This window comes from Canis lupus, chromosome 3 (genome assembly GCF_003254725.2).
Source record: "Canis lupus dingo isolate Sandy chromosome 3, ASM325472v2, whole genome shotgun sequence".
Lineage (NCBI taxonomy): Eukaryota > Metazoa > Chordata > Mammalia > Carnivora > Canidae > Canis > Canis lupus.
In genome coordinates, this window is record NC_064245.1 from 71,974,633 (window position 1) to 72,000,762 (window position 26,130).

At 34.9% G+C, this 26,130-nt stretch overlaps 1 protein-coding gene across 1 annotated transcript in view; it reads right to left on the reverse strand.

Annotated features, from left to right (window-relative positions):
• NSUN7 (NOP2/Sun RNA methyltransferase family member 7) overlaps positions 1-26,130 on the reverse strand; it is a gene marked incomplete at its 5' end in the record, with an annotated part of 59,694 nt that overhangs the window by 19,804 nt on the left and 13,760 nt on the right. The window contains 6 exons of the mRNA XM_049107736.1: positions 1,971-2,088; positions 6,942-7,043; positions 11,557-11,700; positions 17,101-17,311; positions 18,449-18,632; positions 19,031-19,183. Coding sequence (XP_048963693.1) covers positions 1,971-2,088; positions 6,942-7,043; positions 11,557-11,700; positions 17,101-17,311; positions 18,449-18,632; positions 19,031-19,183 — 912 coding nt within the window. The remainder of the gene's footprint in view (positions 1-1,970; positions 2,089-6,941; positions 7,044-11,556; positions 11,701-17,100; positions 17,312-18,448; positions 18,633-19,030; positions 19,184-26,130) is intronic.

Genomic DNA, 26,130 nt, shown 5'->3' on the forward strand with positions numbered 1-26,130 from the left:
GATAGTCACAGAGAGAGAGAGAGGCAGAGACACAGGCAGAGGGAGAAGCAGGCTCCATGCACCGGGAGCCCGATGTGGGACTCGATCCCGGGTCTCCAGGATCGCGCCCTGGGCCAAAGGCAGGCGCCAAACCGCTGCGCCACCCAGGGATCCCCCAGATGTCAACTTTAAAACGGAAAAAGATCACAGTTATTTAAAAAATGGTAGGGAGTATTTGAACAAAAATGTTTGAAGACTACGGCTCTGAAACCTTCAACACTACACTGCCAGTCAGTAACTGCAAAAGTGCCCAACCTCATTCACGGAGAAATGGAAATTAATTAGATTGGTAAAGATTTAAGTCTGATAAAACACAGCATTGGTGAAGCTGTGGAGAAATAGATTAATAAGAGTGTATATTTTGGTGAGTAATTTGAGAAGACCAATTACAATTTAAAATGTCCACAACTTTTGGTTCCTGAAAACCTGAAAGATTACACATCAAACTGTTAACATGATTATTTTTAAGAGCCTGGAATTTAGAAAAATTCATTCTTTTTAAATTTGGTATTTCTGTAATGTTTGAAGTTTTTACAGTAGAGAATGAGGCGGGGAAAGTAGCATAAACCCAAGGCAAGTATCATGATAGCTAAAGTCCAAAAATGAGCTATTTTTGGAATATTAAAAGGAAATTTAAACAACAGGTGATTAGATTCAATGGCATATAATACTGCTTTCAGACCTAAATTCTCCTACTTTGGGAATTAAGAAATGATTCTCAAAAGCCATACAGTATACTTCCTTAAGCAATTCATAAGCTCTTTCAACAGCATCCTTAGCAAGTAGTTAAATCTCTTGAATATATATTTACTCTCCAATTTTAGCCCAAAACCCACATTATTCTATCTTCATGTCTTTAAATATTACCTGTGTCTTTTATACCATATCATGGATTAATCATTCATCATGGCTTACCTGAAATAAAATCTAATGAAATAAAATGCAGATGTTTCTCCATTTTTGCCATAGTATAGTCGTAGAAAACATCCCTGACAGACAAAATCGTTCACATTACGAATTTGGTTATATACCCGCAATAATTCTCTTTGCCACTAGATGGTGATTTAGCTAATGCAGTGTTGGGAAGCTATCAGAACAGGAGGTTGGCCCTTAGCCACCAATAGGAGCTACTACTACGTAAGGAAGTAAAGTTCACTAAGAAGGAAAATACAAGCATAATTAACATATCCACTTGTGAACAGCAAAGGAAAAGATATCAAGTTAAAAGGAAGGAGCAAACCATATACATGTTAAGAACCTTCTGTAAGAATTAAAGGGAAAGTTCTGAACATGACAAATAAGTAAAAAATAGAAGACATGTTTTAAAATACCTATCATACAGTCTTGAAGAACTAATTGGTGCCATGTATTTTTAGATCTACTCTTTATTTTGATGTCCACAGTTCAGATGGAATAGTGCTCTTCCCCTCTACGCCTACTTCCCTGTAGCATTTAACCCAGAATCTACTTGAATTATTTAGGCCATTTTTACCTCCGTCTTTGTGAGGGACAAAGGCTACAAGGGGCTAAGAAATGTGTTTTCAGATAATAAACATCCAATTAAATAATTTTCTATCTCCTTCCTAAGGTTTTTTTATATACTTATTTTTCTTGTACTGAGGCATACATGTATATAAAACTCGGGATATAAATATTTAGACCCAATTTAATCCAAAAACCAATCAACTCAAAGTGAAAATGCCTTTAGCTTTACTAACAACAAAAAAGAATTTTTAGTAGTACAAGAGAATGCTCATGCCAAGCCATTGTAAAGGCTCTACAGAATTTACATTATAGTTGTAAGAAGTTAGCTTATTTGGTCATGTTAAAGTATAACGAAAAGGATGTGGAATGTCTTCACATAACTTAGAGAATCATAATCATTCACTCTCAGAAATATTTGAATTCAAAACGATCCTTTCCTTTCTTACCTATAAGGCTGTACTTTATTCCCCAGGTCCTGAAATTCCAGTGCTTTTTTAACAACAGCTTCATTTTCTTCTGGATAAACTGAACATGTGCAATAAACGACTGCTTGAGCTTTAGTAACTATAAAGAAGGTGTAATTAATAATAATGACCCTATTAACAATCCTAAACAGATTTATATTTCCAAACATCTATTTGATACTACTACCACATGGTTGTGAAAGGAATGATTTCCATAAATGCTTGCATGATTTCCCTTTAAAGCACACATTAATAATGTAAATCTGTGGCCAATAAGTAAAGTAAATCTAACTGGATTGTATAGAAATTGAAAATTCTTTTTTTTTTAAGTTTTTATTTAAATCCCAGTTAGAAAAAATAAATAAATCCCAGTTAGTTAACATACAGTATAATATTAAAAGTTTCAGGTGTAGAATTTAGTGATTCATCACTTACATACAACATCCAGTGCTCATCCCAACAAGTACACTCCTTAATTACTCATCATCCATTTAACCCATCCCCCATCCACCTCCCTTCCAGCTTGTTCTCTATAGTTAAGAGTCTGCTTTCCGGTTTGCCTCTCTCTTTTTCACCCTATGTTCATCTGTTTTGTTTCTTAAATTCCACATATGAGTAGAATCATATGGTATTTGTCTTTCTCTGACTTCATTTACTCTCTAGTTCCATTCACATTGTTGCAAATGGCAGTATTTCATTCCTTTTCATGGCTGCCTACATTCCATTGTGTGTGTGTGTGTGTGTGTGTGTGTGTGTGTGTGTGTGTGTATATACCACCCCTTCTTTATCCACTCATCAGTCGATGGACAAATGGGCTCTTTCCATAATTTGGCTTTTGTTGATAATGCTGCCATAAACACCAGGCTGCATGTATCCCTTGGGATCAGTATTTTTGTATCCTTTGGGTAAATACCTAGTAGTGCAATTACTGGATCATAGGGTAGTTCTATTTTTAACTTTTTGAGGAACCTCCATACTACATTCCAGAGTGGTTGCACCAGTTTGCATTCCCACCACCAGCATTAAGAGGGTTCCCCTTTCTCCACATCCTCACCAACACCTACTGTTTCCTGTGTAGCCATTCTGACTGGTGTGAGGTGGTATCTCATTGTTGTTTTGATTTGTATTTCTCTATTGATGAATAATGTTGAGCATCTTTTCAAGTGCCCGTTAACCATCTGGATGTCTTCTTTGGAAAAATGTATTCAAGTCTTCTGCCTTCTTAACTGGATTATTTGGTTTTGGGTGTTGACTTTGATAAGTTCTTTATAAATTGTGGTTACTAAACCTTTATTGGATATATATTATTTGCAAATATCTTCTCCCACTCTGGAGCTTGCCTTTTAGTTTGGTTGACTGTTTCCTTTGCTGTGCAAAAGCTTTTTATCTTGATGAAGTCTCAATAGTTCAGTTTTGCTTTTGTTTCCCTTGCCTTTAAAGACATGTTTAGCAAGAAGTTGCTGTAGCTGAGGTCAAAGAGGTTGCTGCCTGTGTTCTCCTCTAGGATTTTGATGGGTTCTTGTCTCACATTTAGGTCTTTAATCCATTTTGAACTTATTTTTGTGTATGGTGTAAGAAAGTGGTCCAGTTTCATTCTTTTGTATGTTGCTGTCCAGTTTTCCCAACACCATTTGTTGAAGAGACTTTTTCCTACTGGATATTCTTTCTTTCTTTATTGAAGATTAGTTGTGGGTCCATTTCCAGGTTTTCTGTTCTGTATCATGGGTCTATGTGTCTGTTTTTGTGCCAGTACCATACTGTCTCGACCATTACAGCTTTATAACTTGAAGTCCAGAATTGTGATGCCTCCGGCTTTGCTTTTTTTAAGATTTCTTTGGCTATTCAGTCTTTTGTGGTTTTCTACAAATTTTAGGATTGTTTGTTCTAATTCTGTGAAAAATGCTGGTGGTATCTTGAAAGGGATCACATTAAACGTGTAGATTGCTTATCTTAACAGTATTTGTTCTCCCAATCCATGAGCATGGAATGTTTTTCCTTTTCTTTGTGTCACTTTCAATTTCTTTCACCAGTGTTTTATACTGTTCAGAGTATAGATCTTTTACCTCTTTAGTTAGCTTTATTCCTATGTATCTTACAGTTTTGGTGCAATTGCACATGGGATCAATTCCTTGATTTCTCTTTCTGCTGTTTCATTATTGGTGTATAGAAGTGCAACAGACTTCTGTCCATTGATTTTGTATCCTGTGACTTTACTGAATTCATGTTATCAGTTCTAGTACTTTTTTGGTGGAGTCTTTTGGGTTTTCTAAATAGAGTATTGTGTGATCTGCAAATAGTGAAGGCTTGACTTCCTCCTTGCTGATTTGGATGCCTTTTATTTCTTTTTGTTGTCTGATTGCTGAGGCTAGGGCTTCCAGTACTATGTTAAATAACAGTAGTGACAGTGGACATACCTCTCTTGTTACTGACCATAGAGGAAAAGTTCTCAGTTTTTCATCATTGAGGATGATATTAACTATGGATTTTTCATAGTCGAGGTATGTTCCCTCTATCCCTACTTTGTTGAGGCTTTTTCATGAATGGATGTAGATTTTATCAAATGCTTTTTCTGCAACTATAGAGAGGATCATATGGTTCTTATACTTTCTTTTATTAATGTGGTGTATCATGTTGATTGATTTGCCAATGTTGAACCACCCTTGCAGCCCAGGAATAAATCCCACTTGATCGTAGTAAATGATTCCTTTAACATACTGTTGGACTTCATTTGCTAGTATTTTGTTGAGAACTTTTGCATCCATGTTCATCAGGATTATTAGCCTATAATTCTCCTTTTTAGTGGGGCCTTTGTCTGGTTTTGGAATCAAGGTAATAATGGCCCCATATAATGAGTTTGGGAGTTTTCCTTCCATTTCTATTTTTTGGAACAGTTGGAGAAGAATAGGTATTAACCCTTTTTTAAATGTTTAGCAGAATTCCCCTGGGAAGCCATCTGGCCCTGGACTTTTGTTTGCTGAGAGAGCTGTTTTATTTTGCTTTTTAAAGATTTTTTTAAATTTGTTTGAGAGAGAGGGAGTTTGTGGGGAGAGGCAGAGGGAGAGGGTGAAGGAAAGAATACTTAAGTAGACTCACCACTGAGTGTGGAAGCCCATTGGAGACTAAATCCCAGGACCCTGAGAGATCATGACCTGAGTCGAAATCAAGAGTCAGATTCTTAACCAACTGAGCCACCTAGGCACCCCTGTTGGGAGATTTTTGTTGGTTATCAGTCTGTTCAAGTTTTCTATTTCTTCTTGTTTTGGTTTTGGTAGTTTATATGTTTATATGTTTCTAGGAATTTATCCATTTCTTCTAGGTTGTCCCAATTTGTTGGCATAGAGTTTTTCATAATATCTCTTATAATTGTATTTCTGTAGTGTTGGTTATTATTTCTTCTCTCTCATTTGTGATTTTATTTTTTATTTATTTATTTATTTATTTATTTTCATTTGTGATTTTATTTATTTGGGTCCTTTCTCTTTTCTTTTTGGTAAGTCTGGGTAGGGGTTTATCAACTTGATTAATGTTTTTAAAGAACCAGCTCCTGATTTCATTGATCTGTCTGGAAATTGGAAATTCAATCAATGTGATCAAGCCAGTCACAAACACAAATACTACTACTACTACTACTGAGCTTGATACTTCAGGCATTCTCCCCATGAGCCATATCACATAACTAGAAACAGACTTAGATATGAATTCCAGTTATTTACTTAACTGCTGTATGAACCTGGGAAAATTACATAAACTCTCATTTTTCTTCTGTAAAATGAGATACTACTACTATCTGCACTCATTTATTCACACATATCAAGCACCTACTACGAGCTAAGCACTATTCTAGGCATCCAAGATATACAGACAAAAATCCTTGCCCCTGGGAAGCTTGTTTTCCATGTTTTATTAACATGATAAGACACAAACAGTTAAATCATATCATATCTTTAGGAGGTGGTAAGTGCTATAGAGAAAAAGCAGTGATGGAGGGTAGTTTCAGATGATATTGTAATTTTAAATAATGTGATCCGAGAGAGCATCAAAAAATTCTTTACCAACTTTCTAATCTTCCAACCATTTATTTCATAGATCATATATATATGAACTCATATATATATATGTGTTCAAATTAATATTTATGAGTAGCATCAACAGACTGGCTCTGTACTTTCCATTTGCCTTATTTCTACCTCATTTATGTTCTATCTTTATGTAATGAATTATCTATAACTATATATTTATCTTTGAGCCTTTGTAGATCAGGATTTATTCACACTCATATCCCTAAATCCAGCCTGACCCAGAGTATGCACTTAATAAACAATGCACTGAATTAATAATAGTTTATGTAATTTCTCAGAGATTTCTTTTTCATATCCATATCCATTTGAGGACAGTGCTCCTCAAAATCTAAATGGAAAACAAAAACAAAAACAAAAAAACAAAATCTAAATGGAGTGATTGAAACAATACCACAAATACCTAAAGAGCTTAGTTACTCAGGGTTAAAATAAAGAAATCTAGGCTTTATTTGTAATTGCTTTTCTCTATTCTCTATTTAGTACTAAGAGACATAAGAATTTGATTAAATTTGAATTGTAGAATAGTTATTATGGGCAGGTACAATGACAACAGAAAAATTACATCAAGTAAAAAGCCAAAGAAAAGAAATAAACAAAACTGTTCCATAATAGATGTACATAATTTTTTTACTTCAGCATTAGGAAACTGTTCATTATGCTTGCTAACCTATGCTACAAATGATAGCACAGCATCTATTTTTAAGACAGACTGAAGTGGTAAAAATAAATATTTTGATATTGGAAGGCACTAAGACTATTTTGGAAAATTCACTTACGGTCACAACTCATTAACCTGATTATAATAGATAAATGAAGTATTAATGTTTCTAAGATTCACAACATATTTTAAGATTGCACTGATTAATAAACTTACATTTCATTGCATGTGTTAGCTGTTCATATTGCTGTTGAGCAAGAATGTGAAGTTTATCTTCTGATGTGCCTCCTTGAGAGAAATCTTTAAGTAAACCTGTATCTAAAAGCAAATAAATCCTTTTAAATATATCACTATTGGGTGCATTTCATATATTGCTATAATCACATAGTTTAATTTTTTAATCATTTTCCTTATTAATGAGAATTTCATGGAAAATATTTATTAAAACTAAATAAATAGTATTATAAAAATACTGTTAAAATTTAAAAACTAAATAAAGATAATTTCGGTTAGTTTTAATATTCTTTCTTCTTCAAGTTCTTATGCAATAGTCATCCAACTAAGTCATTTAGATACAGAAGAGAGAATGCAGTAATCTGGAGACTAATAGATGAAAAGAAAAAAGAGATTTATTTCCAAGGCAGAAACTGATGAGCTACAGTCATGTCTGAGTAGGAAAGAATACAAAAAGAAATGGTTAAAAACATTAACTTACTGAAAGCAATCTTGGAAGAAAAAAATTCAGGGAGGTAAATGTATGTCTTCATAGATTAAGAAACAGATCAAGAAACTCTTAAAGTAACTTTTAAAAAATTTTAAAACTAAATTTAACATGTTTTTTGATATTAAGAATATTGAGTACCACTTTATATACATTATTTATCAATCCCCCTTAAAGACTTTTCATTTATTTGAGAGAGAGAGAGAGAGAGCAGGCACAAGCAAGAGTGGGGGTGGTGAGGAGAGAGTGGCAGAAGGAGAGGGAAAAGCCAACTCCCTACTGAGTAGGAAGCCCTACAAGGGCTCCATCTCAGGACCCTGAGATCATGACCCAAGCCAAAGGTAGCTGCTTAACTCACTGAGCCACCCAGGTGCCCCATCACCCCCTTTATCATCCCTTTTAACATTAAGAAAACTGTCCAAACATACATTAGACTACTTATCTAAGGTCACATAGCTACGAGGTGTAGAACCATGCTTCTAGCTCAGAAATCTGACCAGAGTGTCCAAACTCCTAACTTCTGTTTATTTCGCCTCTCAGTAACTGGAGTACGAGAGCCAATTATTTATGCCATATAGTGACTCTTCTCCATTCCAGTAATATCGCTAAGGGTTAATTTAATTCTATTTCTTCCCAATTTAATTTTATACTTCACATTTTTCTATTTTTATTCACCACTTAAAAACATTTTTTTTCTTAAGATTTTATTTATTTGACAGAGACAGAACAAGTAGGGGAAGTGACAGAGGGAGAAGGAGAAGCAGGCTCCCCATTGAGGAGGGAGCCCCTGATGCAGGACCCTGAGATGACCTGTGCTGAAGGCAGATGCTCAACGGACTGAGCCACCCAGGTGCCCCTCTATTCACCAGTTTTTTAAAGGACCATTTACATGTTATACTATAAAACTGTATCAATTTACCTCTTTCACTCCATTTTAAAATAATTCCAAGTTGTTAGCAAAGAACAATTTCATATATTCCTCAATGATTCTAATATTTTTCCATGTTAAAATGTTTTTCAAACTAACTCATGATTTCTCCCTTCCACCTAGTACCTAAGTCTTTTGGATTTATCCCCACTAAGCTTGGTACTATTTCTACCATAGACACTAGGTCAGCAGCTCCTTCTTTGCTCTGGCTATTACCTCCTCAGAGGAAACCTTCCTTTTTTTCCCCTAGGTTTCCCAAAGCCTGCTTCTTGGCTTATCCTGTTGCCTCTTTTTTTTTTTAATTTTTATTTATTTATGATAGTCACAGAGAGAGAAAGAGAGAGAGGTAGAGGCATAAGCAGAGGGAGAAGCAGGCTCCATGCACCGGGAGCCCGATGTGGGATTCGATCCCGGGTCTCCAGGATCGCGCCCTGGGCCAAAGGCAGGCGCCAAACCGCTGCGCCACCCAGGGATCCCTCCTGTTGCCTCTTGATCAAAGTTTTCAGAACGTTGCTAATACCTAGGAAATTTTTTACTTTCTCCTTTTTCATAACTTGTGGTTCCCTTTGGGCTTTCCATCCCACCGCACCCCCAACAGGCTCTACTTTATTTTTACCTATGGTTTGTTTTTTTCTACATTCCCACTTCAAGATGGCCCAGAATAAGGCCAGAGGTCTCTCAGTTGGAAGGTCTAATTCTCTTGACTGCAATGTTTATTATAGCGGCAGCTATTTCTTCCCCCTCTTTTTCCCATTGTCTACTAATTCTTATTTATTTCCCAGTCAATGTAGGAAGTTTCTCAGCTCACCATTCTCCCATCTGAGTTGGTTATGCTTCTGTTTTACTACCACTGGGAAGACATTTTCTATAGCAGGTCAAAATTCCACGTGGAACAGTGTAAGCCCAGTTACACATTTTGTAGTATAGTGGAATGTGCTAACTAATCTGAATTTGGATCCCAGCCTATTTACTAGCTACACCTTAGGTAGCTTGTGAGATTTCTCTTAGTCTTGTTCCCACCCTCCCCAAATAGAGATAAAAAAGGACACTACCCTCAAAATGTTATTGTGACTATTAAGTGACAGTGCACGCATACCACCTAGAATATTGGCTGGCACGTGGTTGTGTGCATTTCTTTTTCTCGTTTTTGATTCTGTCCTTGCTAGAAACAGAAAATAGGTACTCACTATATGCTGAATGTTGGTGAAATGTCTTCTTTATCTAATATTTCAGTTAATCTTATTTAATTAGAGCTTTCAATATGAGCAGATTAGAGTAAGGATCCATTTCAGTTAATGCACGTTTCAGTTAATGCACAGCATTTAAAAAGTGGCTCACAGTGTCAGCCTCAGAATCAGAGCTGCTGTGTTTTAATCTGGGCTCTGACACTAGTCAAATGGCTCTGGGGAGCTTCAACCCCTCTGAGCCTCAGATCCTGTACTCATAAAATGTAGAAAAAAGGAGTTCAGCATCTGCAGTTTTGCTTTCTGTAGTTCAGTTACTGAAGGTCCCGGAAGCAGATGATCCTCCTTCTGCCAAATCGGTGGAAGGTCAATAGTCACCTAATGCTACATCACCACTGTGCCTACCTCACTCACCTCGCTTGATCTCATCTTGTAGACATTTTGTCATCTCACATTGTAAGAAAGGTGAGTACAGTGTAATAAGATATTTTGAAAGAGAAACCACATTCACATAACTTTATTTCAAAATACTGTTATAATTGCTCTATTTTATGATTTGTTGTTATTAATCTCTTATACATTGAACTTTACCATAGGTGATAGGGGAGAACATAGTAGATGTAGGGTTCAGTATTACCCATGGTTTCAGGCATCCACTGGAGGTCTTAGAACAAATCCCCATGGATAAGGGGGGAGACTGTAAAAAATTCATTGAGTTTTTGTGGATTTGATGAAATAATTGAAGCAAAGTGCTTAGCTCACTGCCTTATAAATATGTGCTCAATAAATGGTAATGTTAAATAATATTTTATGATTTATTAAAGAAGGAAATGAAATATTCCTAGTATTAATATTTAATCTGAGGCATTCATATCATAAAATATACATACTGGAGGTTAAAGAAATCTTAAGTTTGAAATAATGTGATAATGATTTAATTTTAGAGCATAGTCTGTAGAGTCTGGCTGATGTATTATTTTTTTAAAGACTTCATTTATTCATGAGAGACACAGAGAGAGACAGAGACATAGGCAGAGGGAGAAGCAGGCTCCCCGTGGGGAGACCAATGCGGGACTCGATCCCAGGACCCCAGGATCACACTCTGAGCCGAAGGCAGACGCTCAACCACTGAGCCACCCAGGAGCCCCTCAGTCTGGCTGATCTAAACCTGAATTCTAGCTCTGTTACTAACTAGAACCTGTGTGACCTTGTAAAATTGAATTAATCTTTCTGAGTCTCAGTTTTTTTCCTCATAAAATGTTGATAAATGTTAATGCCTAGATCTTGAGTTCAAGTATATACCAGAATAGCATAAGGACCAACATCTGATCACCTACATCATTCCAATTATTAAATATTTTTAATATTCCCCTGTGCATATCATAAAGGATTGCTACAAGGACTAAATGAGACAATGAATGTAAAGTACTTAATATTTTTAAGAGTTTATGTATTGGAGTGCCTGTGTGGCTCAATCGGTTGAGCATCTGCCTTCAGCTCATGCCCCCAGGTTCTGGGTTCATGCTCTGCATTGGGCTGTCTGCTCAGGGGGGAGACTGCTTCTCATTCTCCCATCTGCTCGTGCTCCCTCTCGCTATCTCTCTCGCTCTCTCTCTCTCAAATAAATAAACGAAATCTTAAAAAAAAAAAAGTTTATGTATGTATTTATTTATTTGAGAGAGAGTGTGTGGTGTGTGCAAGTGTAGGGAGAGACAGAGGGAGGGAGAGAAGGAGAGAAGCAGACTCCATGCTAAGCATAGAGCCCAGCTTGGGGCTCAGTCTCAGGACCCTGAGGTCCTGACCTGAGCCAAAGTCAAGAATCAGACACTTAACTGAGCCACTCAGGTGACCCGGCATAAAGTACTTTACAGATTGTAAGTGCTATATACATGGTAGCTACTCATTAATCAGATATATTTGACATGTCATTTTAAACAATTTTATTTTTGAAATTATAAAAAATTTCAGTAATTTATAAATTAAAAAATGTTAAAGTACCTTCATGCTCATTTAGTATAAATTCTACTGGATTACTAACACCCAGTCCTGAACAACGAGGTAGCAACAGAATCACTTTAACTTTCTGTAATCTATGATCCTTTGATTCAATGTTAAGAAATGTCTCATGAAGTATTTCAATATCTTGGAGAAAAAACAGAAAAATTAATGCAAAAGTATTAATTAAAAATCTTAATACAGTATGTAATTAGATTGATTTATCATTGTTCATTTTTAAATCCTCAACCTCACAAAGAGTCATCCTAATATAGTCAGAAAAGAGGGCTATTCTTCTCTGATAACTTCCTATACTACATGAATTTTTCTCCTTCACTTGAGAGAATAATTTTGAAATTTAAATATCTTCTACATAAAATATAATTCTATTTTTTATTCTGAACTTCAGATTCCATCAGAACACTGTGATGTAGTGGAGGGAAATGAGCTTTGGAGGCAGAAATACCCAACTTTGACTCCCAACCTCCTACTGTTTACTGGCTGTGTGACTTGATCTCTCTGAGCCTCCACTTCCTTACTCATAAAATGCGATAATAATGCCTACTTCATCTAATTGTGGTGAAGACTGAGATAATGCAGTTTAGTATGGTGCCTAGTACATAGTAAACGCTCAGTATTAGGTTATTTCCCTTTCCCATTTGTAATTCCCTTTTATATTTTATCTTCCCCAGAGAAAAATGGGTGTCAGTAGCATTTATGAGGCAGTCTAAGGTCCCTTAAGGACTTTGTAATTTAGTTTAAGTCTGTCAGTCTCAGAGTACAATGATCTGTGCCCCTGTCTTCAGGCCACCCCTCCACTTCTGCAGTGGCTCCCATTCCCCTCACCTGCTGAGGAGTCACCCCTGAAATTACTTGCCCACCCATTTTCTCTTATCTGATCACCTTGTTCATCTTCCTATTCTATTTTGAAATTGTTGTTTTTCTTTTTAATCAGTGGGTCTTTTCCTTTTATCCCCTCTATTTTTAACTTTCTATCAGAAAAATTCAAACATGTACAAAAACAGACATAAAAATATAATAAATTCTCAAGCACCCATCATGGAGATTCAACAGTGAACCATTCATGCCCAATTCTGTTTCATCTATATCTGTACCCACTTCCACCCCACCCATATTATTTTGAATCTACAAATATTTCATATCTCTAAAAGATAAGAACTCCTTAAAAATATAGCCATACAAAATTTTAAAAATAATTTATTATCATTGAATAATAATAGCATCCAATTATGGCTCAAATCTCCCAGTAGTCTCACACATGTCAAAAATTTTTAATGTGAATCCAGATATTAATAAGGTACATACACTACAATTAGCTGATAAGCCTTATTTTAAATTTCTTCTAAGGTTCCCTTTGCATTTTTCCTTATAACTTATTTCCGAATGAAACATGGTTATTGGTACTGCTAAGAGTTTTCCACGGTCTGGATTTTGCTAATTGATTCCCTAGAGTGTACTTTAACATGTTCCTATCTTCTGTGCTTCCTATAACTTAGTAGTTGGATCTTTAAAAAGCTTAATTAGATTCAGGCTCTTTTTCTTTTTTCTTTTCTTTCTTTCTTTCTTTCTTTTTTTTTTTTTTTTTTTGAGAGCAGACTGAAGAGGGTAGAGAGAGGACCAAAAAAACCTACTTCACAAGTCACATCATACTCATCCATTAAGTTGCCTTTCTGGCACCAGCAAAGGGGTTGCAAAATAGACCTATCTTAATCCTGTCATCTCTTTTTCATTTATTAGTTGGAATACTTCTAAAAGGAAACTTCCTTTCCTCAGTTGTGTGGTTACCTAGCGCTTCCTATTCTTTCTTGTTAACTAGGGAAAAATTCAGATGGGTAATTGGAAGTGAAGTGGTGGGTTATAGGGTCTATACATATTTCATGTTTGGTGATTAATGCTAGTTTTCTAGAGTGGCTGTACAAGTTTACAGTCCCACCAGCTATCTTTGAGCATTCCCAATGTTACTTACCTGGCCAGTACATGGTACTGTAATTTTTTTTTTTTTTAAGTAGGCTCCATGCCCAGTGTGGAGCCCCACATGGGGCTTGAACTCACAACACTGAGATCATGACCTGAGCTGAGATCAAGAGTCAGATGCTTAACCAACTGAACCACCCAGGCTCCCCTCCAAACCTTTTAAATTTTAATCATTCTGTGGATATGTGGTGATTTTAACTGCATTTCCCTGATTAGTAATGGGATTGACTACTTTTACCTAAGTTTTTTTTTTTGCATCTGGATATCCTCTTTTGTGAAATGACTGGTCTTGTCTCTTGCACATTTTCCAACTGGGTTGTCTATCTTTTTATTGTTAATTTGTAAGAATTCTTTATATACATGTATATAAAACTCTTCCTCAGTTTATATGCTCCCTCTCTAGTTTGCCTTTGCACTCTCTTAATGTATAGAAGTTTTAAATTTTTAAAAAGTTTACTGTATTCCAATTTATTGATCTTTTCTTGTATGGTTAGTGCTTTGTGTGTCCTGTTTAAGAAATCTTTACCAATCCTTTTTTTTTTTTTTTTTTTTTTTAAAGATTTTATTTATTTATTCATGATAGTCACAGAGAGAGAGAGAGAGGCAGAGACACAGGCAGAGGGAGAAGCAGACTCCATGCACCGGGAGCCCGACGTGGGATTCGATCCCGGGTCTCCAGGATCGCGCCCTGGGCCAAAGGCAGGCGCCAAACCGCTGCGCCACCCAGGGATCCCGAAATCTTTACCAATCCTAGTCATTAAGTTTCCCTTATAAATTCTAGGAGATTCTAGATTTGTATTGGTGTGAAGTACAGATCAGTTTCATTTTTTCTAGAACCATTTATTGAAAAAGAAAACATCTCCTCGGTACTCTGCAGTATCATGTGGATTGAACTGAATCCATACAGATCAACTTGGAGAGAAAGGTCATCTTGATGACATTAAGTTTTTCAGTTCATGAATATGATCTCTTATTATATTTACTTAGGTCTTCTGTCTTTCAATAATGGTCCATAGTTTTATGAGGAGGTCTTACACATATTTTATTAGATGTACTCCTAAATGTGTTATACTTTTTGGTACTATTGTAAAAGGTATCTGCTTCATTTTCAAACTTTTGTTAATGATATGCAGAAAATGAATTTGTATGCTAATTTTTTATCTGGAAACCTTGCAAAAATCATAGGTGAAATCTACATTTTAGTTTTATGTAATATTATGTTATTAAGTATATACTTCTTTCATACTGTTTCATTTTCCTAATGAAAATGTTATATTTCTAGTAATGTTTCTTAACTTAAATCTACTTTGTCAATAGCTCTTGTAGTAGTATATGTAATGTATATCTTTTTCTGTCCTAATTTTTTAATATCCTTTTATGTAAAGAATTTCTCTTATAAATAGGCATATTGTTGATCTTAAAATTTTAATACTGACATTCTTTGTCTTATTTCAAGTATTAGTCATGCATACTTAATGTGCTTACATATATATTTTTTAAAGTTTAATCTACCTATTTGCTATTTGTCTTATCCTTTCTATGTTAATAGGGTATTCTAACTCCATATTCCATTTTACTCCCTCCTAGCTATTAAACATCCTTTTATTATTTGTTTATTCATTGCCCTAGATATAACACACACCACTGACTTAATGATTTACTATTTTTTACCATTTACTGGACAAAGCAAAGATGATAAAAACACATTAATTCTATTTCCTTCTCTCTAAATTATGTATCATTGTTGTAATTTACTTTAATTAAATATAACACACATATTTTAACCCCATAAGACATTAGTTTATACTCCCACAAGACATTAGATTATAATTGGTTTGCCTATGTACTTATCTTTTCCATTATTCTTCATTTATTCCAGCATCTACAACTTTCTATATGAGATAATATTCCTTCTACTCAAGAAATAACCTTTAGTATATCCTCCACTGTGTCTGCTGGTGACAAGGTCTCAGATTTCATTTGTTTGAGAATATCTTTATTTCAGAGGAAATTTCTGCTGAGTTTAGAAATGTACTTGGTAGTTTCTGCACTATGAAGATATTAATAGTTTTCTGGTTTTGGTTATTTCTGTTGAGAAGTTAGTTTTTAGTTTATTGCTTTTTTATTAAAAGTAATATATATTATCACCTTGACTGCTTGGTCTTTGGTTTTCAGTAGTTATACCACAATATACCTAATATGTTTTCTATATATTTATTCTTACTGAAGTTCATAGAGCTTCTTGAATCTGTGGCTTAATTTATTTTATCTATTTTGAAAAATTCCCAGCCTTAATTTCAAATCTTATTTCTTCTCAATTATTTTTCTCCTCTCTTTCTGTGTTCTCAATCACAGCATATGGAAGATCACTGGATCACTGAGTCTCATGTGTGTTTTATGATCTTTCCCATATTATTAATCCTTTGTCTTCCCTTGCTTCAGTCTGGATATTTTCTTGTGGCTTGTCAGTTCATTTATTCTTTCCTTAGCTCTAATCTACTGTTAAATTTATTTACCTCTTATTTTCACATGTTGTATTTTTTAGTTCTAGAATTTTTTTTACTTAAAAAAATTGTTTCCAGTTCTCTGCTGAAATTCTACAACTTGGCATTTAATCTCTTCAGCATACTAATCATAGTTATTTTAAAGTCCACATCTGATATCTCTAGTATTAGAACCACCTATAGGTTTGTTCCTATTGCAGTGTTTTTCTCTTTATACCAGTCATATCTTTTCTTTTTACCTTGTTTTTTTTTGTTTTTGTTTTTTAAACTGAGTGCCAAACATTATATTTGAAAAAATTTAGGAGATGATATGAGACCTAGGATGATGTTATTTTCTTCCAGAGAAAATTTACTTTTGCTTCTGATTGGCAGCTAAATCTGGGCACTAATAATCCCAGATCATCTTAATCCAATTGGGAATGAGATGACTAGAACTTGGGCTTCAATTTGTTACATAACTGATGACTATCCAGTATATACTTCTTCTGTCTCCATATGAAATTCTAGGTATTTACTAGTCTACCTCTCCAAGTCAAGCTTTAAATTCTATTTTTTTTGTCTCCTTAGCCATGTGAATCTGTCAAAAGTTTTGCTTGGTTTTTCAGCCTCACTGAACCTATAATAAATAAAATGTTATCTTTAGTCACAGCATGATCCAATAGAAAAGATTTTGAAAATAAGAAGCCTAAAGGATGGTAACTTCTAGTCCTAAATACTAACATTGTCAAGCATTCCTTTGGTTGTGTTCTTATTTATTAAAGGATGATAATTTCTACCACCTACTTTAACTAATTATTGTTTGAACTTCAAATTATATGGTAGCTAATGCCAAGCAATATCCCAAAGTGCCAATATATTCATTAATTTAAACTACAGTTGTTTAACCAATATTAAACAATGAGAAGACCCTGGTGTAATATGAATTAGTGAATAATTTTAAGAGTATAATATATTAGAGTTTTTATATTACAAAAAACAAATTCAAATTTTTGACATTTCTAAATTTTGTAGAACATTAATCACCAAACAAATAAATATTTATACATACTTTTACATCCCATTTTTGTAAAAAGATTCTTCAGGTCAGGATCCTTAGCTTGTGACTTTACTCCACACACAAATATTTTTGAGGTATTATTATTTGTTAAGACTGACATATGGGCAACTGTGTACCATGAACCTGTATTGACCATTAAGATATCATCATCCATATTTAATAAAGCCCTTACAGAATGGACAGCGAGACTTCGAGATTTGTCCTACAAGATAATGATATGATTAGAATTTCAAATGGTTTGACTAGAAGCATAAACTTTCTTTTTGCTTAAGTAAAAAAAAATAAGTACTCAGTAGGACTCTTGAGATACCTAATCCATTTGAGTTTAAAACATCTTAATATATGTTAGAAGACAAAGTTAACAAAAATAACTGATATAAAGAATTTTAAAACAAAGACCTTAACTTTGTTTAGCCTAAATTATAAATGTTATCATTTAGCTTTTATATAGTGATGATAATGTCAAAATCTCCAAAATGTGTTTAATAGATTAGTGATGTCCTACTACAGCACCGATTCTTACCTCTTCATGAAAACTCACTCATCAGCTGATACCATTCTTTCTTCCCCATTCCACTGTCATTTAAATCACTGCTGATTCACAGATATTAAAAGTAAGATGATTGACAAGCTTATAAAAAGGGGCTAGACATATGGGTTTCTGCAGTTGATCTCAGTGCTCTGTAGGGTTTGTATCACTATAAGATAAGGCCAAGAGATTCCACCCAAGAAGATGAGTGTGTGAAGGGGAAGACGAAGGTAAATCTGAGCCAAGCATTGGAATCTAAGGACATAAAAATTAATATAACCTAACTTTTGGGATCATTTCTTTTTCATTCTATTGAAACCACATATAATCTCACATCCTCTTCCTGCATTGATTGCCATTATATACCTCTTATAAATCAAGACTGTAAGACCATATTAAGGAAGTAATGGGAAAGTATAACATACTGCATTTTCAAATTCAGGATGGTATTAGCATCTTCCCCAGAAATAAAAGTTGGAAAAGGTACCATTGCACTTTTTTTGAATACTCCCTTGGAGGAGAAAAATATAGCCTTTCAGGTTCCAGCAATACAAGTACCCCCATATATTGAGTCCAGGAAGGAGAACATGTACTTTATAACTTCACATGGGACAAAGATGCTGAAGTACAATAGGAACACTGATTGTAGGGGTATATATTTTATTCAATAAAATAGTTGAAAATTAGCCTTTATAAATTTCCTTGATAATCTATAAAAAATATAGTCAGTTTGTTAGGTTTTATTTTTAAGTGGATTCTTTGAGTAAGTAGGATTATTGAGAATCACAATGAAAGTAAATGTCTGTTTACCTGAAGTATAAGTTTATAATCTTTGAAAAGATCTATATTTAGAAGATCATTTTTAAGATGAGATGGAAAAATCAAGACATCATGGCAATGTTGGTCCACAGCAAAGACTTTATCATCAATATGTAATACAGATTTGACTTTATGATAACCTTTTTTCTTCAAACTATAATAAACTTCTTCAGGGCTGTAAATATGCAATAGTAGGTTGTAACTAAAAATAATTGTAAGTGTAATTAAAAATAATATATTAAATATATATAAAATAATATATTAAAAATGTATTTAACACTAGCATCTTTTTCCTAAAATAAATAAAAATAATACCATATACATTGCATCTAATGGAACTTAACAATTTTAGCTAATGATAAGTTAAAAGGTAATTAAAGACAGAAAAGTTAACATATTTATGTAATTACCTTTGGTAATTTGATGATAAGATCCTGAACTAAACTATGATTCTTGAATCACTCCCTTAGCTGTGCCCCACCCCACCCATTAAAAAGGTAGTATTTCTTATCACATTATTTTGAAAGGCTAGTAAATTGAAATATGAATAAAGAATTTGATTAAAACTCATACCTGATTTTACAAGTATTTATCCAAGCATAAAGTGGCAAAGTGGAGGCCCTTAGTTCCTGGTTCCTAATTGTTTCTGGAAGAATGTGGTAAATTGAAAGGGCATCATGTTTGATTCGACATCTTGCCAATGCTGCAGCCAACTTCGTCTTAAAACTAGAGATAGAAAATCCATTCTTGATGACTACTGCATTGAAGACAAGACTATCAACTTTCCACTAGAAAAATTCACAAATTAGATTTAGAATTCTAACAAATCCTTCTGTAATTCTGCCTCAAATTGTCATAGTATAAAATAATAATTGAAAATAGAAATCCAATAATGCTGCTTCCTTTTTTTAGTTTTTGCTGCCCCTGTATAGATATGCATCTCCTCAGATATCAATTGCTGACTGAAAGAAATTTTATGTAGTGAAAGAGGTATAGACTTTAATCAGACAAATTTGAAGTTAAATTCAGTTTGTTACTTACTAGCTGTGTGACCTCAGGTATGTTAATGAATCCTTTTTCTCAGCCTGTTGTATCTGTAGAATGTGGTCAACCACCTTATTATTAATGTGGTGATTACCAATCATGTGTGCAAAATACTGAGCACAACAGACACTCACTAATGGGCTAGTTATTTTCATAGTTGCCAATAGTGTAGTCTTGAAAGATTAAGGAACTTTCATGAATATGTTATCTGAAGTCCTTCCCAGGTCTGATTTTCCCATAACAGAAAAGAAAAACAAGAACTGGTTAGCATCACCATGAAGATCCAATGATTTTATCTTATAGAAAATGTTAATAAATGAGAATATAGGACTTATTCTTGACCTATAATCAGCATTTTCACAGTAAGAATCTAATTGAATAATAAACCTCAAGGATAACCTTGAATGAGAAATGGGGAAGAGATGCCATGGAAGAAGTAAGTACAACCAGAGTGGTATATGTGGCTACAGAAAGCTCAGTAAGATTAAGATTCTTATTTACTCAGACATGCCTGGGTGGCTCAGTCAGTTAAGCATCCGATTCCTGATTCTGATTCAGGTCATAATCTCAAGGTCATGGGATTGAGTCCTGCATCAGGCTCCATGCTCCATGTGGAGCCTGCTTAAGAATCTGTCTCTCCTTCTCCCTTGCCCTCCCCTTCCCCTTTCACACACTCTCTCTCAGAAAAAAAAAAAAAAAAAAAAAAGATAGATAGATTCTTATTTACTTGGAGAACGAGAACCTTTCACCTAATAATGTGTTTGTGTATGAACAGTGTACCTGCGTTGAGAGAGGGAGAAACAGAGGAAGGAAGGGATGGGAAGGTGGAGAGAGAAATGGAAAGAGAGAATATAGATGGGACACGGGTGGGGGTGGAGGGGGGGAAGGAGAGGGAAGGGTTATCAAACATTAAGACTTCTAGGACTATAATAAAATTAGATTTGTGTAGTACTATCTCCTAATGTCACAGAACTACAGCAAAGGACACTAAAAACAATTACATAATACATTAATGCACATCAAAAACTAAATTAATATAAAAGGATGAATTACTGTTCTATATCATACATGTGAGATGTTTCTGAGTACACACCACTTTTGACTAAATAGTCCTTCCAAATACCTATGTAGTTCAAATGTACCATAAATGCTATTGACTGAATTATTCAATCACTGTACCTAAAAATTAGAGCTATGAAGCCTAGAAAAATATATGTTGTGTATTTGGGGGAAGTAAGTACACAGAGAAATAATTTTCCAAATTTCCAGAGAGAAAACATTTCAGACTGTGAATTTTAATATAAATTAATCACACAAAAAGTAATTTAAGGTATATATACAGTTACAAAGATTTTTGTATAAATATACAATATCAGATTGAGGATAAAGACCAAATCCAAATGCTATTCAGGATAACCAGACATGCATTACTTCTGTTAGGGAAATACTCTGTGGCTACTAATAACTTCTTCCATAGCTGTAAGGTAGATCGCAATGACAAAAATGGAAACCACAGCATTCTTGTTCCAGAAGGCCATCCCCTGGCATAATCTGAACACTATCAGAGAGAGTTGCTCAATCATCTGTTTGCCATCAACCTGTTGTGTAAACATAGCCAGAGCTATTTCTATATGTTAAATTGTAGTTCTGTAATTCCTATGCTTAAATCTAAAATGAACCCATTAGTTACAGGACAGAATCTAAGCTCCTTATCATGAAACACTAGGATATTAATAATTTAACCTAAACTGACACCTCAGTCCTCAATTCCTACTACTCCGATCCACAAATCTATGCCTGGCCACACAGGAACTGTTTCAGCCCCTGCTGATAACATACCACATTCCCTTTCCCTCTGCCGTCTCTCCCTGTCTGTCCAGCCAGTACAGTTTGGACTCTGCAATCAGATTACCTGGGTTCAAATTCTGCTTCCACCACTTACTAGCTATGTGACATTAGACAGGTTATTCAGAAGAAAGTAAAGGCATTAGAAAAATAGCAAGGATCAGTCCAAAAAGACTTTGAAGAGGAGAAGAAACTTAAACTTCTCTTTTATTTATTTTTGTTTAAAAAGATGTTATTATTTATTTATTTATTTGAGACAGAGAGCGAACACAAGCAGGGAGGAGGATCAGAGGGAGAGGGAGAAGCAGACTCCCCGCTGTTCAGGGAGTCTGATGCGGGGATTGATCCCAGTACTTGGGATCATGACCCAAGCCTAAGCCGAAGACAGATGCTTAACTGCCTGAGCCACCCAGGTGCCCCTAAACTTCTCTTTTAAACTGTTAACAAAGAGCAAGAATTTTCCAGACCACAAGAGAAGCCACAGATAGCATCAATTTTCCAGACCACAAAAGGAAAAAAGACACACAGGACAGAGCACCATGTATATGAGATGTTAAACAGCAAAGCATATTTATAGAGTATGGTGTGGTGAGAGATCCAAGACTCACATCACAAAAAATCTTATATGCAAAAAAAAAAAAAAAAAAAATCTTATATGCCATGCATAGGAAGTGGGAATTTTTTCTGCAGGAAATGGAAGCCTCTTAAAAAAAAAAAAAAGAAAGAAAGAAAAAAAGGAAATAGAAGCCTCTTAAGCATAGAGAAGTATCAATTAATTCATGAACAAATATTTGCATTCTTATAATATTCCAGGCACTGTTTTAGGTCCCAGAAACAAAGGGATAAGCAAGGAAGATGCTGTTCCTGCCATCATCATGAAGTGTAGAATCTGGTAAGGGGAGACAAGCAATTATTTTTAAATGTCATCAGTATTCATGACAAGAGAAGGCAGGATACTGTGGTGGCACAAGGGAGGGGCACTGCTATGAGAGTCAAGGAAAGTTTCCCAGGAATTACATTTAGGCCAGGCCATAAGGATAGAAGTAGGAGTTAGCCAGGATTAAGGAAGTGTGTGCTCCAAGTAGAAGTATCATATATGAAAGTATCTGCCAATTTTGAAATATGTGCCTGAGAAGTTGAGAGATATGCAGAGCTTGCAATGACTCATGGGCCATGAAGAACAAAAACGGAAACTGGGGGCATACCAACTTTATGGGTGTGGGGCTTTGATAAGTCCCCAGGCTTTGGACAGGGTTACCAAAAGACAACCCTAGGAATAAAATAAAATGGAATAACACCTAAACGAGGACTGACGCACAGCTTCCAATCATCTCAATCCCAGATTAGACCAGGCTGCCTGGCTTAGTTAGTGTCCCAGGTCTAGCTGTGGCCTTCCAACAGCAAAGAAAGGAAGTGCCTCTAAAGGAAGATAAAAATATCCTGGGCCATAAATGAAATAAACTAATATACAATAGCAAATTATACCTAATACAGTATATCCCAAGAAACTTTACATCTACAAATAATGGCAAAAAGAACTTTTCCCAATATTTCCATTAATTTCCTTCTAATTTATGTAATTAGAAGTTTATTGGATTTCCAAATATCATAAAGAGTTGAAGTTCTTTTACAGAAAAAAAGAATAAAATGTTCATATTTATTCTTATAGAGCATTGGAAAAACATAATTGATAGAAAAAGTGGACAGAAGGTAAATAGAAATATTTTTAATGTAATTGGATAGTACATAAATACAAAAGAAAATACCCAAATTACTTGCTTATAATAGATTTTATTCTCTTATTTTCATAAGGAACCATATGGGTTATTTTGGTTAAGTCAGTGATTGTTCATGATACAGTGGAGAAATGCAATTTTCTAAGAATAAAGAAATAAAGAGAAACATGTATTTTAAGAATAGCATGGCCCCATCACAACCACACATGTGAAAAAAGGCATATTTCCTATGTTTTTGTGTTGCTTTCCTTAAGTCAGGGAATATTCTGACTAGCAGCTGATCTGACTAGCAGCTATGACTGTACCTAGTTAATGGGAAGTTCCTTCTCTTAGTCGACATATTTAGCATACCAATGTTTCCATTTATAGGAGAAACCTACTAGTTTGCATTCTAAGCACTGCTTCCCTTCTGGGAATAGAAATTCCTGTCTCCTGAAAAATGTTCCTCTCCTCCCTCCATTCATACAATTTTCCTGGAAGGTGTCCCTAACTGACTCAGTCTCCTTGGCCACAGCTGATTGGTAGAGAGTGAGCACTTGACTCAAGGCAGGGTCAATTTTTGGATGTAGGAAGAGAGAATCAAGCCAGTCTATCTAGTGTTGGTGCTGTAAGATGTAAAGCTCCTGAGTTGTCAGCAGCCACATTTCCCATTCTGGGAGAAGAATGAAGCCAAAGCACACAGAGAAGCAGAGACTAGAGTCAGAGAATCCTGATGATATTTAAGTCAGAGGACTAAGTTAATAGAAGTATAGCCACATCTCTGCCCTTCCTGCCATCTTGATGTTCAATCTTCCAGGAAATACATTATAATAAATTTTCTTTTACCTAATCTTGAGTTGGAGTACTGTCAGTTACCAGAATAGAGTCCTAATATACCATTTTCCTTCAGTTTATTTACTCATTATTTTTTAATTGATGCATAATTGATATACAATATTACTTTCATCTATGTAACAGTGAGTCAATATTTTTAGACATTATGAAATGATCCCATTAAGTCTAGTTCATCTGTCACCAAAGTTATTAGAATACTGACTATATTCCCTATATTATACATTACATCCCCATGACTTATTTATTTTATAACTAGAAGTTTGTACTTCTTAACCCCCATCACTCATTTTGCTCACCCCAATCCTCCATGCTCTAGTAACCCAACAGTTTATATCCAGTATCTATGAATCTATTTCTGTTTCGATTGTCCATTTGTTTTGTTTTTTAAGAGTCCACATATGAGTGAAAGCATATGTTAGTTGTCTTTCTCTGACTTATTTCACTTAGCATAATACACTCTAGGTCTATTCATGTAGTTGCAAATGGCAAGATTTCATTCTTTTTTATGGCTGAGTTTTATGTGTGTATATGTATCTCCCATCTTCATCCATTCATGTATTGCTTTCATATCTTGGCTATCATAAATAATGCTGCCATGAACATAAGGATGCATGTATCTCTTTGAATTGGTGTTTTCATTTTCACTGGATAAGTATCTAGCAGTGGAACTGCTGGATCATATAGTAGTTCTATTTTTACTTTTTGATGACCCTCCATACTGCTTTCCACAGTGGCTGCACTAATTTACATTTCCACCAACAGTGTACAAGGATTCATTTTCTCCATTTCTCCACATCCTTGCCAACACTTTTTTTTTCTTTTTGATAATACCCAATCTGATAGGTGTCAGGTATCTCATTATGTTTATGAATTACATTTTCCTGATAAGTAGTGATGTTAAACATCTTTTCATGTGCCTGCTGGCCATCTATATCTTTGGAAAAATGTCTTTTCAAGTCCTTTCCCCTTTTTTTAATTGGTTGTGTTTTTTTTATATTAAGTTATGTAAATTCTTTATATATTTTGGACATTAACTCTTTTTTTTAATTTTTTTTTAATTTTTATTTATTTATGATAGTCACAGAGAGAGAGAGAGAGGCAGAGACATAGGCAGAGGGAGAAGCAGGCTCCATGCACCGGGAGCCCGACGTGGGATTCGATCCCGGGTCTCCAGGATCGCGCCCTGGGCCAAAGGCAGGCGCCAAACCGCTGCACCACCCAGGGATCCCGTGGACATTAACTCTTGATTGGATGTATGATTTGCAAATACCTTCTCCCATTCAGTAGATTGCATTTTTGTTTTGTTGATGATTTTTTCTCTGTACAAAACTTTTATTTTTATTTAGCTTTTGTTTGTTTATTTATTTATTTATTTATTTATTTATTTATTTTAGCTTTTGTTGCCCTTATATGAGGAGACTGGTGCAAACAAAGATTACTGATGCCAAAGACTTACTGCCTATGTCTTTTTCTAGGAGTTTTATGGTTTCCAGCCTTAACATTCAAATTTTTAATCTATTTCAAATTTATCTTAGTATATTGTGTATATGTGGTTCTCTTTAAACATAAATATTTTTTTTCAAGATTTTATTTATTTGAGAGAGAGAGAGAGCACAGAGAGCACATGTGTGAGTGGTGGTAGGGGTAGGGGGTAAGGAAAGAATCCCACACAGACTCCACACAGAGCACAGAGCCCAATGTGGGGCTCCATCCCACTATGCCAGGATCACAATCCCAGCTGAAACCAAGAGTCTGATGCCCAACCAATTGAGCCACCCAGGCACCCCTAAATTGAATATTTTCTTAATGCCAAAAGATAATCTTCAGTCAATTGCTTGAATTTACTGTGCAAATATAAAATCAGACATCATACTTACAATGTTAGTGAATTAGTATATTCACTAAGTAAAATAAGCTAAGAGTTTCCAAAGAAGAGGTGGAAAGAATATGAGACATAAAAACCCAGGAATAAGTATTTGGGGAGCATTCTGGCAAATGAGAAACTGGAGTATTATAGGGAATGAGAGAATTGGGGAAGACAAGAAAAGAGCCATATCTGAACAAATGTAATTTATCCCCAAACTACCTGATTGGTTTTAATACTCATAAATCATTCAATATAAATTACCTTACCACTTTAATAGAACAAAGAAGAAAAGACAAATTATTATTCAGCCTTCCAAAATTCCAATCTCTGTTTTCTTAGTGGGACTA